The 16,816-nt window shown below is 34.7% G+C and overlaps 2 protein-coding genes across 2 annotated transcripts in view; both read left to right on the top strand.

Moving 5' to 3' along the window:
- LOC120342288 (tektin-1-like) overlaps positions 1-16,816 on the top strand; it is a 107,048-nt gene that overhangs the window by 61,184 nt on the left and 29,048 nt on the right. The window lies entirely within an intron of this gene.
- On the top strand, positions 8,574-16,522 carry LOC120342888 (dual specificity tyrosine-phosphorylation-regulated kinase 4-like). The gene is made up of 10 exons (XM_039411926.2): positions 8,574-9,140; positions 9,674-9,993; positions 11,119-11,294; positions 11,369-11,505; positions 12,327-12,464; positions 12,683-12,812; positions 12,971-13,079; positions 14,006-14,242; positions 14,553-14,673; positions 15,025-16,522. Exons 1-10 carry the CDS (start codon positions 8,689-8,691, stop codon positions 15,137-15,139), a joined length of 1,935 nt encoding a protein of 644 aa, XP_039267860.2. The 5' UTR covers positions 8,574-8,688; the 3' UTR covers positions 15,140-16,522.

Genomic DNA, 16,816 nt, shown 5'->3' with positions numbered 1-16,816 from the left:
AGCTTACTGTTATCTGAATCTATCCGGCCAATAAATAGACAAACCCAATACCATACTAATTATAAAATTCCCACCTGAGAATCATTTAGTAATGTATGGCATAAGACTAACTTGAAAATATCAACAATAAAATCTATAGCGCCACAGCATCATTCCTAATCCGCGAAGTGCAACAAGCATCTGTCTACCTCAGGGTGGTCCAAACCCAGGCCCGCGGGCCACATGTGGCCCGCAGCGTCACTATCTGTGGCCCGCGTCGCCTTTGCTGAAAGGTAATCAAAAAATTGCATATATATATATGGTGTTGTTTCGTCATAAAATTATTAGATAATCTTTTCGACATTCTGTCACATCACTAATGTCACTGAATTGACTAGTGTCGCGGCTAGCTGAAGCAACTAGCAAAGTTGAATCGAGTGTGATTGGTTAGTCCAAATTATTCACTGGCTTTCTATTTATTTGGTTGCGAATATATCCCAACAGTTATAAATACCTAAATATGATAACCAAATATTAATGTTATGACCTGAGAATATAATTCGTTCCGGTGATGTTCTGCAGCCGGCCTGAAAAGTATTACAAAAAATGCTTCTAATATTTCAGAAAAATTGGTAATTACTCTTCTGTACCTTACATTTGGTAAAATATGGTAATCAATCATTCAGCAAATATGGCGAATATAATCTAAAACAGCATTTTGCTATCATGTGAGCAATGAGCATTTCCAAATTTCGAGGGATTTTGCTTTGAGAACCGATGTTCGAGAGCACTTACATTTGCGGGAGCACTTTCTCCGTAATGAAGAGTTTAAATTCTTAAATTAAATGAAGATGTAGCAAACCGTTTGCATGTTTCAGTTCTGGCGTATTTTGTATGATTTAGCTTGATAAATGACAAACAATGATCAATCGTTTGCACAATAAAAGTGTTTGTTGTTTACATATTTCTGACGCTATTGTGGCCCGCGAACAATACAAAAGGTAATTTTGTGACCCGCGAAGGCGACAACCTTGGACCACCCTGGTCTACCTGGTGTCGAGAAAAATCCAAGGACGCCGTGAAGAGCGGTGATATGATCGCCTGTTTTATTGGCATCTATGGTTACATCACAGCAAAGATGGACAATGAAAAACCATGAAGCGACATTAATTTTGCAGTGCCCACATTAAACATAGAAATACACGAACCTTGTCAATCCATAAACAAGACAGAGGCTTCCATAAAATGGGGATCGAAACATTTCTCACACTACTTTTGCTGGCGATAAACGCCACTCGTAATATTTTTCACACCTCAGAATACAGATTTGAACTAAAGTGAAGTCCTTGAAGTAACTTTTGACATATCACAAGAGCTATTACACAAAAATTTATGGTGCATCTGAAATTATCGATTGAGGACATGAATCTGCTGAATGTGATATGGAGTTTACATACTAGGATAAATTATTCGAATTAACAAAAATTAAACTTGAGAATACGAATCTTCTCTATTTTCATGAATACCATAGAAATGACAAATTAGTATTTGATATATGTATATATCTTGACTACGTTACTTTATTTATAAATACCATCATCCATACAAAAATGCAAACGAGTTAATTTATTGTTAAGTATGGATGACGTAAAGCTTCTTCTGCAATAGTTCTCACTTTTGAATCCCACCTAGGACAAGAAAAAAAACGACTTGAAGAATAACGAATACAATTTTACTTGGAAACAAGCTCAAATATTTTTACACGACAGCCAAAACGAAGTAGTACCGGTATCAAATCTTTTACAGTACCGGTAGTCTTCTCAACTTCGTCTGACCACCAGATCGAAGAAATGCGATCGCGGAACCGCCACGCGGTGCGCAATTGTTAGGTTTTATGATGTCATCGCACAAGACATTAAATTGAAAAACGGATCCACAAGAGCCCACAGACATTTTTTCAATATATAAATAAATTTTATTGACAATGGTCTTTAAACACTGAAAATTTCAAAGCAATTGGTCAGGTGGTATAAGAGAAAAGAGCGTTTATTTAATAGCAAGAAGAAAAAGAAAATACCATCGACAGCACAATACCAAAAGGATACATAGGTCTATTTTGCGTCTAATAAAATACTCACTTAAGACATCGTGATATTAAATCAATCAGCAGGGGATTAAGTCCTTTCAGTATTTCGTTTAGGATTCTGATGAAATCTAAAGCCGCTGTTGGATAAAAAAAAATTAGCAGCATCAGCTTGAGGTGAATCATAATTTATCTGTTAAAAATGACCATTCAAAAATGACCATTCAAAAATGACCATTCAAAATGACCGCGGCGGTGTGGCTCAACGGGCTAAGCGTTAGGAATACGCTCGCCGCCGCTGGTCGGTTACGGCTTCCTCCACCACCAAGTCCATGCTTCCGAAAACAAACAATGCAGTAAATCTAATCCCATACCCGACTTGGAATGATAACCGGACGAGAGGCCGTGGTTCGCCATATGGATAAGCCGTCTTATCGGCTTTCCTCTCCCCCGGGATAAATATGTAAATCCTATCCTATCCTAATATATTATTTCAATAATCAACACATTCAATGACCCAGGTGGTGTGTGTTTCCCTTTTGCGTAAAGATCGGATATCGGACTGAATTTTCTCTATGTCAGAGGTGTAGTTACTAGCTTGCCATATAAAATAAGAGGATTATTGTAGTTTTATTTTTTGCGGAGTTGCGGTTAGGACAATTACCCGTTCTTGGAGGATAATGTTATTGCTAAACTTTTTGCTGCCCAGTGCAAATATTGATACCTAATACCTAATTTCAAATTGGACGAATCATAAATATATATTGATAAATTGAAATAAATATATTGAAAATTCCAGAAACGGACGCTCACCAGCGAAAACCTCTTTTCTTTGCGAAATATCAATTAGATGTGCAGGTGGAAATCCAATCACTTGCATCATCGCTGCCAGTTGTCCAACTTCGTTGTTTCCCATGAAAGGTGGTAAGCCAATGATGAATTCAACTACCGTGTTTCCCCTAAAATAAGAAAGTGTCTTATTTCGTTTTTCATTCGAAAAATTCCACTAGGGCTTATTTTCAGGGGATGTCTTATAATTTTATGTTTCAAAAACAAAATTAGAAAGTACAGAATTAGGAGATTTTCAAATATAAAAACCGATATCCATTTACTAAAATGACACGTTTTCAGTTTCACCTATCACACGTTTTAGATTAATTAATTATTTATTTAAATTTCGCGTTATTGACTAGGTCTTATTTTAAGTGGAGGGCTTGTATTAAAATCATTCTCAAAATTCAGGCTAGTTCTTATTTTCGGGGAAACACGGTAGTAGTACACCAACGCTGAATATATCGCATTTAGTAGTTACAGGCAAACATAAAATACTTTCTGGAGATCGATAGAATCTTGGTTGGAGATAGTAATCTTCACATCTGTGATCTGTGAATAGACAAGGAGTATAAAAACAATGATTTTGTGTTGAATAAGACATGGTGTTACGTCCTGGACGAGTGTATCTGATAAATTACTAAACGGATTACATGAGGCCCAGTCTGATTAAAGGTAGATTATAATATTGAGGACTAAAATTTTGCAATAGGAAATAAATTCGAATATGCATTTTAGTTCAATTACAATCCCACGATAACTTTACCACACATTGCGTACGTGCAGAAATAACGCGCGAACTATGGAATTGCGGACTAAGACAGGCCGTGTTAAAAAGTTTCCAGATTGTTGATGTGCACTGTTCAGTTTATTACCTATGGAACCGGGGATACAACTCAGTCCAAAGTCGACAAGTTTTAAAAGTTGCCCTTCGCTTCGATTAGTTTTACCGCGAATATACATGATGTTTTCCTGAAATGAAAAATATTAATATTTTTAATATAACGACGCAACACCAGGCAAAGTATAACTCGATTGCCTCTTTAATAATATACTAATTTAATACTTATAATATATCGACGCATTACATCTTGTTTTACCCTGTATATGAAAGTCGACTCACTTCATATTATCAGTCACAATTTTTATTGCAAGGCTTTGATTATTAGAGTGATCAATCGCTTCCACCACAATTCCTTGCATTGTTGCAATCCCATCCCAAGTTCTTTAGCTATCTCATATCTGTATGCGACGTGATCTCGAATTGCCTTGTACAAAAAAGTTTTATTCAGATTAGGATATATAACATAAACTGGCGAATACGGTATCGTAACAACTAAAGACTTTTCTTCAGATAAACTTGGATTGTGCAGGTCGAATAGACAAACGAAATCACTATGCTTTAATCTGGTAAGATAAATGAATTATTCACATTCAGTTTTATGTGTAAAAACTGTCACGGACCATAGTGTCCGTGGTTATGTTGTGTATACAGTATAAATATATTTTTTCATGTTTATAAACTATTTTGCTGACCCCATATTCAATGCTGTTTTGTCGGATCTAAGTATTGTGGTAACATCCGAAATTGTATAATTAGATTCCGACCACCCATAACACGTGAGACAAAATTTCTATATATATATCTCGACTTCTTCTGTAGCCGGCTAAGCTGGAGGTCGGCATTTTGTTGTGTTCTTTGTTGACTCATCTACGGTCAGCACAAGACCTTAAACTGCGAAACAACCACGTTACGATGCAGCAAATGCCATTATGTTAGAAATAACAGATTTCACGCCAATTTATAATGCCCTTCCTAGCTCCAGATGAATAATCAAGTTCGTAGTTATCACATGCCGTTGGATGACTTTGTGTTTTATTTGCATTGAGACCGAGGTACCAAATTTTAGAGTAATTGAGAATTTCATTTTGTTCGCATGGACTCAATTACTTCCCAAACGTTCTGATAGCATCTGTATCACACGAATAATAAAAAGACAAAGCATTAAACCCTCACATTATTTGTATTTTACGTTTGAAAATGTATCATTTGAATGCATTAGTAGTTTCAACCCAAAAAAATACGTTTGAATTGAAACGAAGTGCTGGAGGACGCGAGAGTTGAAGATATTTGATCGAATTGGTAAATTATGAATCATCGAGTACAAACCTGTTGGTGTAATTGAAAATTTGACTTCATTTCTTCACGCTGTAAAGTCTCTTCTTCATTATAATGATTACTTGTAAAAATATTTTCGTCGAATACAGGAATTTCGAAATCATTTAAAGTTGCTTTATTTGGTCTTATATCACTAAAATCAAATCTAAAATATGAATCATTGTTTTTTTTTCTATATCAACAAATTTTCTTGTTATAGGTGCATTAAAAGTTTGTAGCATACATTTTTCATAACAAAATAACAAAAAAAAACTGTTCATATCCTATTTGTAGTATAGTATATTCTCCTCCATGGTTTTATGAATACATTTTGAAACCAAGCATTTTCCCCAATTATACATGTTTTTGCATTTATTCATATATAACAAATTCTTCTTACTGGTTTTCTTTAATGCTTGAATCGTCATCTTCCGTTATTTTTTCATTTGATTCTTCTGACTGACTGATGGCTGTCAAGATATCTGGAAGTGTGATGAATTAAATTACTACATGAATGAAACGTGGACTCTCCTTTAGTATAAGAAGATTTTATTTGTTACTTTTAATCACCATATGCTTCGGTAAAAAAATTTACAATTTAATACAACCTTCTTTTATTATCAAGATATTTTGAAGTGTGGTTATGAAAACCCCAGTAATAAATACTCAATGTTCAAAATAAAAGCCGTAACAATTTTCATCTCGGATGAGACCGCGGGCTTAAGCTAAACAATGTATCCCTATTCTGTCCTGCAAACCTGACCACGCGTATAAATATTATATTACATACTTCTGTTTTCGGCGGTAAAGTCCTCACTCCATTTAATGAATGAAAATTGCTCATTCACATCATAATTATCTTTTTTGTCATCTTGTATGGAACTCGGTATTGTTGAGGTTTGCAACTTATCAAATTCATTTCTATTATGATGCGTGTTGTCATAACCAGCAAAATATTTTATATTTTTGTCATACTTCGATATATGGCTGTTTATATTCAAAAGCCCGTTCAAAGCAATCACGAGAATTGTACAAATTACCATTGCACATAAAATGTTTTTTATCGCCTAAAACTAAGCATAACATTGCACTTTTATCTAAATTTTGTGTTTTCGATTTACAGTGTTAATGTCCACTTGTGATTTGAATGTATTGAGATGAGTACAACTCTTTTCTTTCCCGAGAGTTTCGAGTGCTGGTAGTAACAAACACTCGAGTGCAAAATATTCTCGAGCTAAAATATTTGTTTAATCAGCCTTACATTTATCATTTTTGTGGCTGAGATGCAAATAAATATTACTTATAGCGATTAAAATTTTTGCCAAGCTACGTAAAACAATTCTCAACTTTTCTATTTTAATTTTATTATGAATCTTACGAATTCAGTAATTCGGGAAAATGGCCAAGTTGCATAATGTGCTAATTCGAATACTATTTTTAATTGTCATTATATTTATTTCCTTACCTGTAGGCCTAACCGATTCTCCTCTAAAAAACAATTGCTATAACTACAGCGATCGTGATTATCATTCTGCTTGAAACTTTTGATTCCGATTTTCATTTGTTTTAAATCTACGGATAGTTCAAAATTTTGATTCGCTTCACCTCATTTAGGAGTTCAAAAACCCAGACTGCGAATTCAATACCGGTAAATACGTAAAATCGACCTCAGAGTTTATGTATGTCCCCCACGGTCCCGAATTGAATTCGATGATTCGAAAACAAAATGTAGTCGCAGAAATAAGGTGATGTACGTGTAATAAAACTACAATAAATAATAGCTTGTAAAATCGTTTGAACCAGTGGTTCTCAACCTTTTTTTTCGTGGCCCAATTTCGTCAAATATTCTGTGTCCCATTAACTTTCTCATGCAAGGGAAATATTATACAAGAAAAACACATTTGAATTGAAATTGAAAAACACTAATTGACTAAACACTAAAGGAGGACTGTTTCGATCGGAATTTCCTGTTGATTCTTTCGCTTCTATCATTTTAATTGGTAGATACGGGGTCATCAAATTATAGAATGTTGAAAAACCTTATTGAAATTCATCCATCATGCACCATTATTAGTCTATTCGTTTCATAGATTTGCAATGAGTTTGTTTGTAAGTCCATGTTGTAATGCCGAGGAGGCGATGATGACGTAAAAAGTAGCCCACTGTAAGAGGGCGATTGCACAAAATCGTTTGAGAACTACTGGACTAGATGATAACATTAGCAAAATATGGAGCTGGTTATTGTTCTATATTGCTGGAGAATGCTCTCATCGCGATTGCGACACACTTCTTCAGAATTCAGAAGACAAAGCCAATGTCAAGTTTAGCGTTAACCAGTTTTGTGGATGTTGTTATTTTTAAAATAAATACTTGAGTTTTGTTTTGTTGCTATTTTATTTTGCGTTGTTTTTTATGCGGCTCCTTACAAATTTAAAGTTCGAGATGCGGCTCTGACACTAAAAAGGTTGAGAACCACTGTTATAGACAGAATCGATATTTAAGTGTTTCAATTGCTTCGATAGAAGGATGAGACCCTTACATTCGCTTGTAATGTTTACATCACCAGTGTACTTCACTATCCTTGTCTGACACAATTATCTTTAAAGTATCAAGTATTCCGGCACAAGGCATTTCCAAATGTTGCAATGAACTATGAAACAAACATGAAGTATTTCGTTTTCTTTATTTCGGTAGTTTAACTGTGGTTATGTTTGAAAATTGGATAATATTTATGAGCATTTAGTCTGCGTGGGGAAAAACAAGTCGTCAGTTCATACGTGTTATTTGCGATTCTAGAAGTTTCTAAAATAGATGCCTACGAAGGTTCCGTGTATTCTTAATACCACGCTGGTACATATTGTATCATATATATACTTGGTTAATATTCTATAGAAATCAGGCATACTTCTCAATATATCAATACATATATATATTAAGTTTTCTGGACCTGTGTGTTTTCAGTTCTCGGAGATGGAAGAGATCTCTAGTATATTTTTTGAATCTCAAAGGGCCGCTTTTTTAATTCAAAATATTCAAATTGATTTGAATTCGTTTTAGCTGTAATTTTGCCGGCATAGCGGTATTTATATTTGTGTCTAACTTTATTTTAGTTTATTCATTAAGTTCTGTTTGTGTATTTGTATTCGATATGGACCTCAAGGGTGTGGAGTATGAAACAAAATGAAGCGAAATAAATATTAAGTATATATAAACGGGTTGGGTATATTCAACTTTTCGTATCCAGATCAAGAATAAACCTGTTGTCGCTGTGGAAATGATGTCAAGTGTAATCTGAAATAAACCATTGAAAAAAGTTGGCTACTGAAATCAATAATACATTATATTTCATTTTGAGGAAAAAATTAATATTAGTAGAGTCAGATAATGGTTGCAGTGAACAAAAGTAAAAGAAAAAATATAAAAAAGATTCAGAAACGAGTGATTGGATTATATGCTTATTAGATTAGATGAAATTTTATGTTTTGTTGGTAGTAAAATATTTAAAACCAATACCAACTAGACAGGTTTATTTGTTTGTTATTTTAGATTAACATTGAATTAGTATTTGGTTAGAATATACGACAATTGAGTACGAATATTTTATTATCTCAGATGTGGAATTTATCTTAGCAATGAAATGATTTGCTTTCGGTCGAAAATCAAAGTTCGGTTAACCGTACTTGCATTCTCGTTGATTGTATTCATTTGTCTGACTTCTAAGAAATTTGAAACTTTATATGACCTAACACGGCATTCAGTTATGAAAGAGGTCATTATGGGTAAGAGTATATATCCCTTTTTGCGTCCTCGTCTTTCCAATCCAGGTCATAAGAAGAGTGATCTTCCGATTACAAACTCAATCAATGTACCACGATTGTTGGAGAAGAGAGAAAACGTTTTTTCATCAATCTTTGTTTCAAAAACCGCGGATGAAGATGCAGTCAGAGAGGAAGAAGACAATAAATGCGATATTAACAGCAAAAGCACTCATATAGAAAGGCATGTGTGGGAACAAAGCGCGGGAACCCGTGGAATAATACGTACGAGGCCACAAAATGTAAACGATCAAGACTGTTTAAGTGAAACAGGGTAAGAAATGGCTTAATTTATTCACATATCACGAGAAATAATATAGTTGCTGCATGCTATATGCAAACTGCATGTTTTATTGCTTCGGCTGAAAGATAAATAATATACAGGGTAGTCGTTAGAAAAGCAGAAAATTTGAAAGTCAGATGAGATCACGAATAAAATGCTTGTTTACTCATTTCTTGGACTTCTAGGTTAAGACACTGCTTTGAAGTGCATCGTTGAGTGTAATATAACATATGCCCATAACATAACCTATTCTTTGTAAAAATAAATAGATGTTTGACAAATTTTTTGTTTTTCTAGCGACCATCCTTGTAGTTGATACAATCAATTCAAAAGAATGCATTAGACACGGAAGTCTGACATTTTTAATTACCGAAATAAGATCATAGTAACAACAACATTCCTAACATTTATATGCAGTCGATTTACAAGTTCACTGTAATAAAACTGTTGAAGCGTTATTGTTTTCATATAAATAAACATTTTGTTTTGACCAAAATTTCTCTCATTTTCAACATTTTTTTCAGGATCCAAAAACAAGATTTGAACACATTTGAAACAAATTTCGATGCCGTGGAACCTTTTAACTCAACTGGAGTAAATGATTACTTTAGCGCCGATGTGTGTCATTTTGAAGCAAATCTTACAGTTGAAACTGACTTCAATAATGATGTAGTTGTCAACCTCTCTGATTTACAGAAAATCAATGAAACCATTCCACAGTCAAGACACTATCTTTTCCAAAATGATAGTCAAGTATTTCCTAAATCGGTTGCTAAAATTGATAAACTTAGTGTTTGGAGAAATAACTCGAATGTCACGTATGAATTTCCAATGTCGCCAGAAGGTAAGTTTCACAACAAAGGTAGATATTTCAAATTCTACATTAGTTTGTTATTATTGTAAAAAGAAGATAGCAAAGCTTAAATATATATAAACAAAGATCAAATGACGGTACTCCCGTAGTATGTGAACCAACGTAGTATGTGTGTACCAGGTTGAGGATAGGTCATAATTGTAGGTACAAATACTACGGGAGTCACTTTGTTAGTCCCTGAACTTGTAATGAAACTAAAATAAGGGAAATTGGAATTAAATTATAGCCTAACTCTAACCTGGTGCACATACTACATTCCGGTGTCCGCCATCTTGGTTCACATACTATGGAAGTAACCAAATTACTAACGACAGCACAGCAGTTTAGTAAGAGACCACCTGCGCAAAAATTTGATTATTTGAAAATTTCAAATCAAATTTACAAATCAAGTGCGGTCACAGCAGCAACTTACACCGGGGTACTCCCGTAGTATGTGCAACAAGATGGCGGTCACCGAAACGTAGTACGTGCATCAGGTTAGGGTTAAGCCATAATTTCAGGTACAAATACTACTGGAGTCACTTGGCTAGTCCCCGAACTCTTAATAGAACTAAAATAAGGAAAATTGGAATAAAATGATGGCCTAACCCTAATCTGGTACACATACTATGTTCAGGTGTCCGCCATCTTGTTGCAAATACTACAGGAGAGCCTACACCGGTACTAGTAAGGTATTAGTTGAACACATGGCTTGCCTAAAAGATGACGTGCTTGCATATCGATGTGGTGGCGCAGTATACGCAAAACTAGCAAGAAATTGACTGAAAATCGTTGCGCACACGATTTAGAAGAAATTAGTTGCTGTAAAAAGTGACTTTTCACAAAAACAATAACCCAAACCACAACAACACTTTTGAAAAACGATCCATAGATACATTTCGTGTTGAATAAATTTTTATTTACAAATATACTGAGTTCTTGAAAATATAAAAATAGCATAAAATAGAAAAAGCAAGTATAATTTCATGGTGAATTCAAAGCAAATAACTAGTCTTCCTAAATTTGTTACATACTTGCTCATATGCCTGAATAACATTATTCATTCATTAACAAGACTCAATATAGTATAATACTTTCATTCCCTATCTATCACAGATGCAGTAAATATATTTGGGAATGCTTTAACAGAGTGGGAAAAACAGGAAATTTTTAATTACTCCAACATTTGGTACCTGGGACTCAGTGCAAATAAGAGTCAACATCAAGAAAACAAAACCAATAATTTTGGATTTGATTTTAAACGGAAGAATAGAAACGGATATTATAAATCGGTATGTCATAGTTTTTGTTTAATTATTTTCTGATTGAACAAATTTGTGTTTTCCGTAGTAAATCTTTTTCACAGATAATTCATGATCATATGGCATACCGTTATGAAATATTGGAGGAACTTGGAAATGGTGGATGTGGATCTACAGTAAAAGCGCTGGATCACTCAAACGGTTGCTTGGTTGCCGTGAAAATAATTAGGAACTCCGAGTGGTATGGTAGAATAGAATTTTGTATAATAATATGCTGTCGTTGCAATTTTTATAAATTGGAACAAATTCTTAGAAAGATCAAAAAGGTTCATCGTTTCCACATAAAATAATTTTATTAAAAATATTGAAACGTTTTTTCATCATTTCAACTTGGTTTTCGCTACGGAAAGTTTGGAGATATTTAAAATATTGCACGGCAGCCTATAATGTGGCACTTTAGCAATCACAAAACTTAAAAAAGTTACTCACCTATATGAATAAATTGATGTATTCAAAACTTCAAACCCCCCTTATGAAATATTTGGAAGACTGAAAAATGCGCTAATAACGCGTGAAATTGCATTTTGTTAAAACTGCCGCTTGTTTTCGTCAACGCGACGAGCTATTTTAAGCAGTAGGTACCTTCAGGTCCCTAAATAACAAATTTCCATTCAATATATGCATATCTTGTTCCACGAGTACGACGATACTTACTTATTGGTTCTCGCACGGAATTGTCTGTCGTTTGAAATAGGAATTATTAGAAAATAGTTATTCACTAAAAAACTTGTCTATATTAACGAGCGGCGTAATCGCGGGGCTGTTTCAGGGGTCGTTTTCGATTACGGTTTATGGACTTTCCCGCCCCATACCATTTTAAAAATCCTGGATAATCCTGGTTCAGACTGGCCATTTTAGATAGGTCGACTTGGAGCTTATTATCACATTCGATTGCAGAAGTGTTCGTCCAAAACATGAAGCCCACTCATAACTCCGGACCATTCATTAAATCCTAAGTTATCTGCAAATATTTCCAGTGAAATGTTCTTTTTAAACTTACAGGGACGAGAAATTCTTTTTACGGGAAGTTGAAATCATGAATATCTTAGAATCACGTCCAACCAATAACGAATATTTTGTACGAAAGCTTGATTGTTTTACCTTCCGAAACCATCAATGCCTTGTCTTAGAGTTGCTCGGGTATTTTAAATCAATTTTACGTTATAAAAAGCATGAGTATTAGGAAAAAGGTTGTTTGCCTGATATGAAAAGCTTCATCTCCATAGAGAATAAATTCTTCTTGTCCTATGTAAAATTAGTTCCAATTTATTTATAAATTTCATAATAGGAACGTCGTCCACATCAAATATCTTCAGAATCATCTATCCTTGTTAACAGTGTTTTTGAATAATTCATAGACCTTCACTGATCCAGTTTCGGGGACGTCCTATTCAAGATTCATACTTGATGCGTCAATTTACAAACGATATACTACACGCGATGTATCACTTGAAGGAATCCAATATTGTACACACCGATTTAAAGCCGGTAACTTGTTCTTATTTTCTGCCTCTTCTTGCGCACTTTCCTTGCTTGTCCTCCTTTCGTAATCTCCTTTTCTGTGCTGATCGTTGATTTGCTCTTGTTTGCAAGCCTCTTTTATAGTGCAAAATCAGGAAACTTAAATTTTGAAACAAATTTCACAGGACAACATCATGCTAATTTACGGAAAGGAGATAAACCAAACGGAGGGTCAGCTTTTGAAAGTCGCCGATTTTGGACTCAGCTGTATTCCAGACGCACAGCCGAGATCAAGTAAGAACTTTTGATGTCTCGATATATTTTTTGAAAGTTTCATAATTTAACTTTTATGACCTATCTATGTATCTTTTTAAAAATGGTTGCACAATGTTCCATGAAACCATAGCGTACAGTGGGTAAACAAATATATTACATACCGTTGTCATATGGCGTGTCAGTACTATGTGACGTTATTTTCCGTTTTCTAAATCAGAATTTATATTTCGCGTATTTGTAATCAGTATCGGTTACACGAGGGCGGGGGGTATTACTCTAAGTACGCAGAAGTATCGTCTACGCAAGAATTGTATTGTTTGCGTTGGAAATTTTAAGTTCGTCTTTACTTTCATTAATTAGAACGAGAAAGCGATGCTCAAATATATGAACACGAAATAGTACGGATATACAATCTGCCGTGTAGTAGACTTCCGATACCCGCCATCACGATGTCATAAAAAAGTCGAAGACAGCTATCACGATGTCATGAAAACGTGTATTTAATATAATTATACAGTGCAATTTAGATAAAATATCAGATCTCACAGAAAATTTAGAAACAAATAAAAGTTGTAGCCCTTCAGAAGAAAAAAACAATCTTTATCCACTAGAAAAATTTCAAAGCAATTGGTCCAGTAGTTAAGAGAATAGCAATTTTTTCGTGTCCGTGTGTTTCGTGTTCTAACAATTACAACAACATAAAAGCAAAACGATTCATAGGTTCACTTCGTGTCCGGTAACCGAATGCTTCACTTCCAATAACGAAATATGCAATCATTTAATCAAGCCGATCGAGCCGCATTGTTGATAAACTTATCTCGCAGTAGAGCCTAAGTGTGCCGAAACTTCCTCAGGCTGAAAACGTCTGTGAGCCATCCTCATTATGTTGCCGAAAATTATGAATCCCCGCCATACATTACATAAATAATCTACTGACTTTGCAGATTATTATTGTCTGAGGTCAGTTCAAACTCTGCAATATCGATCACCAGAAAGTTTTCTTGACTTACCTATCACAAATCAAGTTGACATGTTCAGCGTGGGTTTGATTTTGACGAAGCTGGCGGTTGGCATTAACATTATGTACGGTAGAAATGAAGTTGATCAATTAGCATGCATGATGGAAGTGCTTGGACCTCCGCCACCTTATATGATCTCACCAGGAAAAGAAATATATGCAAGTATATACAATTTTCCATATACGTATCTTGGTTTCTTGTCCAACTACAAGGCTTAGTGACAAGATATATACTTGAAATTTTCGATATCTCGATTCATTTTGTAATTGGATGACTGTAGTGGTAGTGACTTTTGAGAACATGTCAAAGCATATTTAAAAGACTAGTTATTTTTTATCTTCTCGTTCGAATAGTACATCCGCAAGCACGAAACAGTTTTACTACAGTATATTGACTTCTGAGGGTTCTTACATGCCGCAACCCTACCATTATCGAATGATTTTTTTCGAACTATTTTTTGTATTTAAATCAGAAGCAATAACCTACACAACTGAAAATGGATTAAAGAGAATACCAAACCGCACTCCACTGGCTTTTCTGCTTCGAGGTGTCGATGATGCTGAATTGGTTGACTTGATTGCAAGATGTCTTAGGTAAATTGAAATTACGATTATTAATCAAATTTATCAACTCTTCATCTTGGTTGGTCCCTACGTTATTCTGTCGTATTTGATAAACCTTTGAATTCTTTTTTCCTCAAAAATCCATCTTGCGCCCTATAATCCGGCGCGGCTAATGTATGGGCCAGAAAGTGCTTTATACTTTATTACCTGCACTCAAAGCTGGCAACGTTATTGCTTTAAACGCGTTGCGTCTTATAGCCCGATGCGCCTTATATATATGAATAAAATCCCAATTTATTGACAGCGTGCCTTATGACCCTAAAAAAATACGGTAGTTGTTGCCCATCTACCTTTCCTGTAATCATTTATAACTTTTTGTAGATGGGATCCAGAGTTCCGAATTACGCCTGAAGAAGCATTACAACATCCGTATTTGAAAGGACCTGTTTCGGCGGCGTATAACCAAGTTTCCCTACTCGACAATTCCTTGAGATGAAGATATGTGTTCAATTGAGAAATCATCAAAAACATATATATTTTACCAAAGTCAACAACAAATTCAAAACTAAACCAACCCATAGAAGAATGCACCTATCAGTATCACTACGACACTTTTAACATGGCAAACACTTTTGGAATATATATTATAATAATATTCGACCAGTAACCAAATCAATCTAGCCCTACTAAAATTTCATTTACTATATATATATATATATGACACACTTCAGAACTTGATTTTTGAAATTATGATATCGTGTGTCGGTCAGTCATTAGTTTATTTTATCACATGCCGAAGGTACACAATGGACAAACATTAAGATAAAAACTGGAAAAAAAAATATGTTTCAGAGTGATGGGAGACGCGATAAACCGATGATGGTTATCGAACAGCGTCACCAAGCTAGACTTGTATGAAAATTACTTGCTCATTTGAAACGTCTTTCCGTAACCAGTTATATAGTTTGTTTTACAACCAACTGTGTCGTTGCAGGCTTGAAGATAGTATTATCTTTAGCGCCTGTTTTTATGGCCATCGGTATGCAGATTCACAAGTGTAATCTATAATTATATGATGCGCTATCATTTACTAAATTCTCAAACTTTTTTAATTTACAAAGCTAGTCCATTATTACAATGCTATCATTAGTATTCGAATTCTTAATCCTTGCTTGTGGACTGTGAAAACACCTTGCACGCGGAACCCGCTAACAAGCTGTATTCAAGATATTCATAATCACAAAGCATGTATGGCATTATCGGATACGGAATGGACATATGAATGGTTTTCAAACTGTTATCATTGTTGGTGGTGGTAGGTTCTTCTTTTTGTGAAAAAAAAACGCTCTTTTTTAACTACTGGATCAATTGATTCGCATTTGCAGTGCTTAAAGATTGTTGCTGTCGCTAGAAAGCTATTACTTTCATTTATTTTAAAACATTTTGTGCGTTTTATGGGATTCGTTATTTACTTTGAAGTTTTGTGTGTTGACGTAGTCGAAATAAGGGCTCAGCGAAATATATTTATATTTTCTGATAAGGATAGATTGACTACCGGTAGGCTACTGTAAAATATTTGATACTACTTTATTTTGGCTTTCGTGTCCATATATTTGAGCATTGCTTTCTTGTTATAATTGTATTTCTTGAGATAGAGCCGATGGCAGTTCGTGGCCTTCTTTAGACTGCACGTATCGTAACAGCAATCAAGTTCGTTTAGTAAAAATACAATACGGACTCAAAAGTATCATGCCGGAAAACGTTGTCATAAAATAGAGTTTTTCAAAATTAGGTTGCGAACCGGTGCCGTGCGGATTGTCTTAAGAAGTGAGCATTGCTCGATTAGTGGAGCAGGACACGTTGTCGCCCGTTGGTTAAGCTTTAACCCTTTATCGGGCCGAATATAATGGGCTCAAATCGTAAAAATTTCAATAGCTATTTTGTATCGTGCTTTGTGAGAGGTAACCTAAAATATTTTTTTTTCCTAATTTTTTTTTTATGATGGGGGTGTAAATTGGGTGGGAATATATTTCCCACGGCCCACTCCCAACCGGGAATATCCTTACCACCGCCCGACTAGGTCAGTTAGCAAAACACAATTATGTCGGTATTTATCGTTAAATTTATTTTGAAAACAACTGTAAATATTGTATTTGTCAACATCGAACAAAAT

The sequence above is a fragment of the Styela clava genome, chromosome 3 (assembly GCF_964204865.1).
Source record: "Styela clava chromosome 3, kaStyClav1.hap1.2, whole genome shotgun sequence".
Classification (NCBI taxonomy): Eukaryota; Metazoa; Chordata; class Ascidiacea; order Stolidobranchia; family Styelidae; genus Styela; species Styela clava.
Note: the sequence above shows the minus strand (reverse complement) of the source record. Positions and strands in the feature narration are given on the sequence as shown.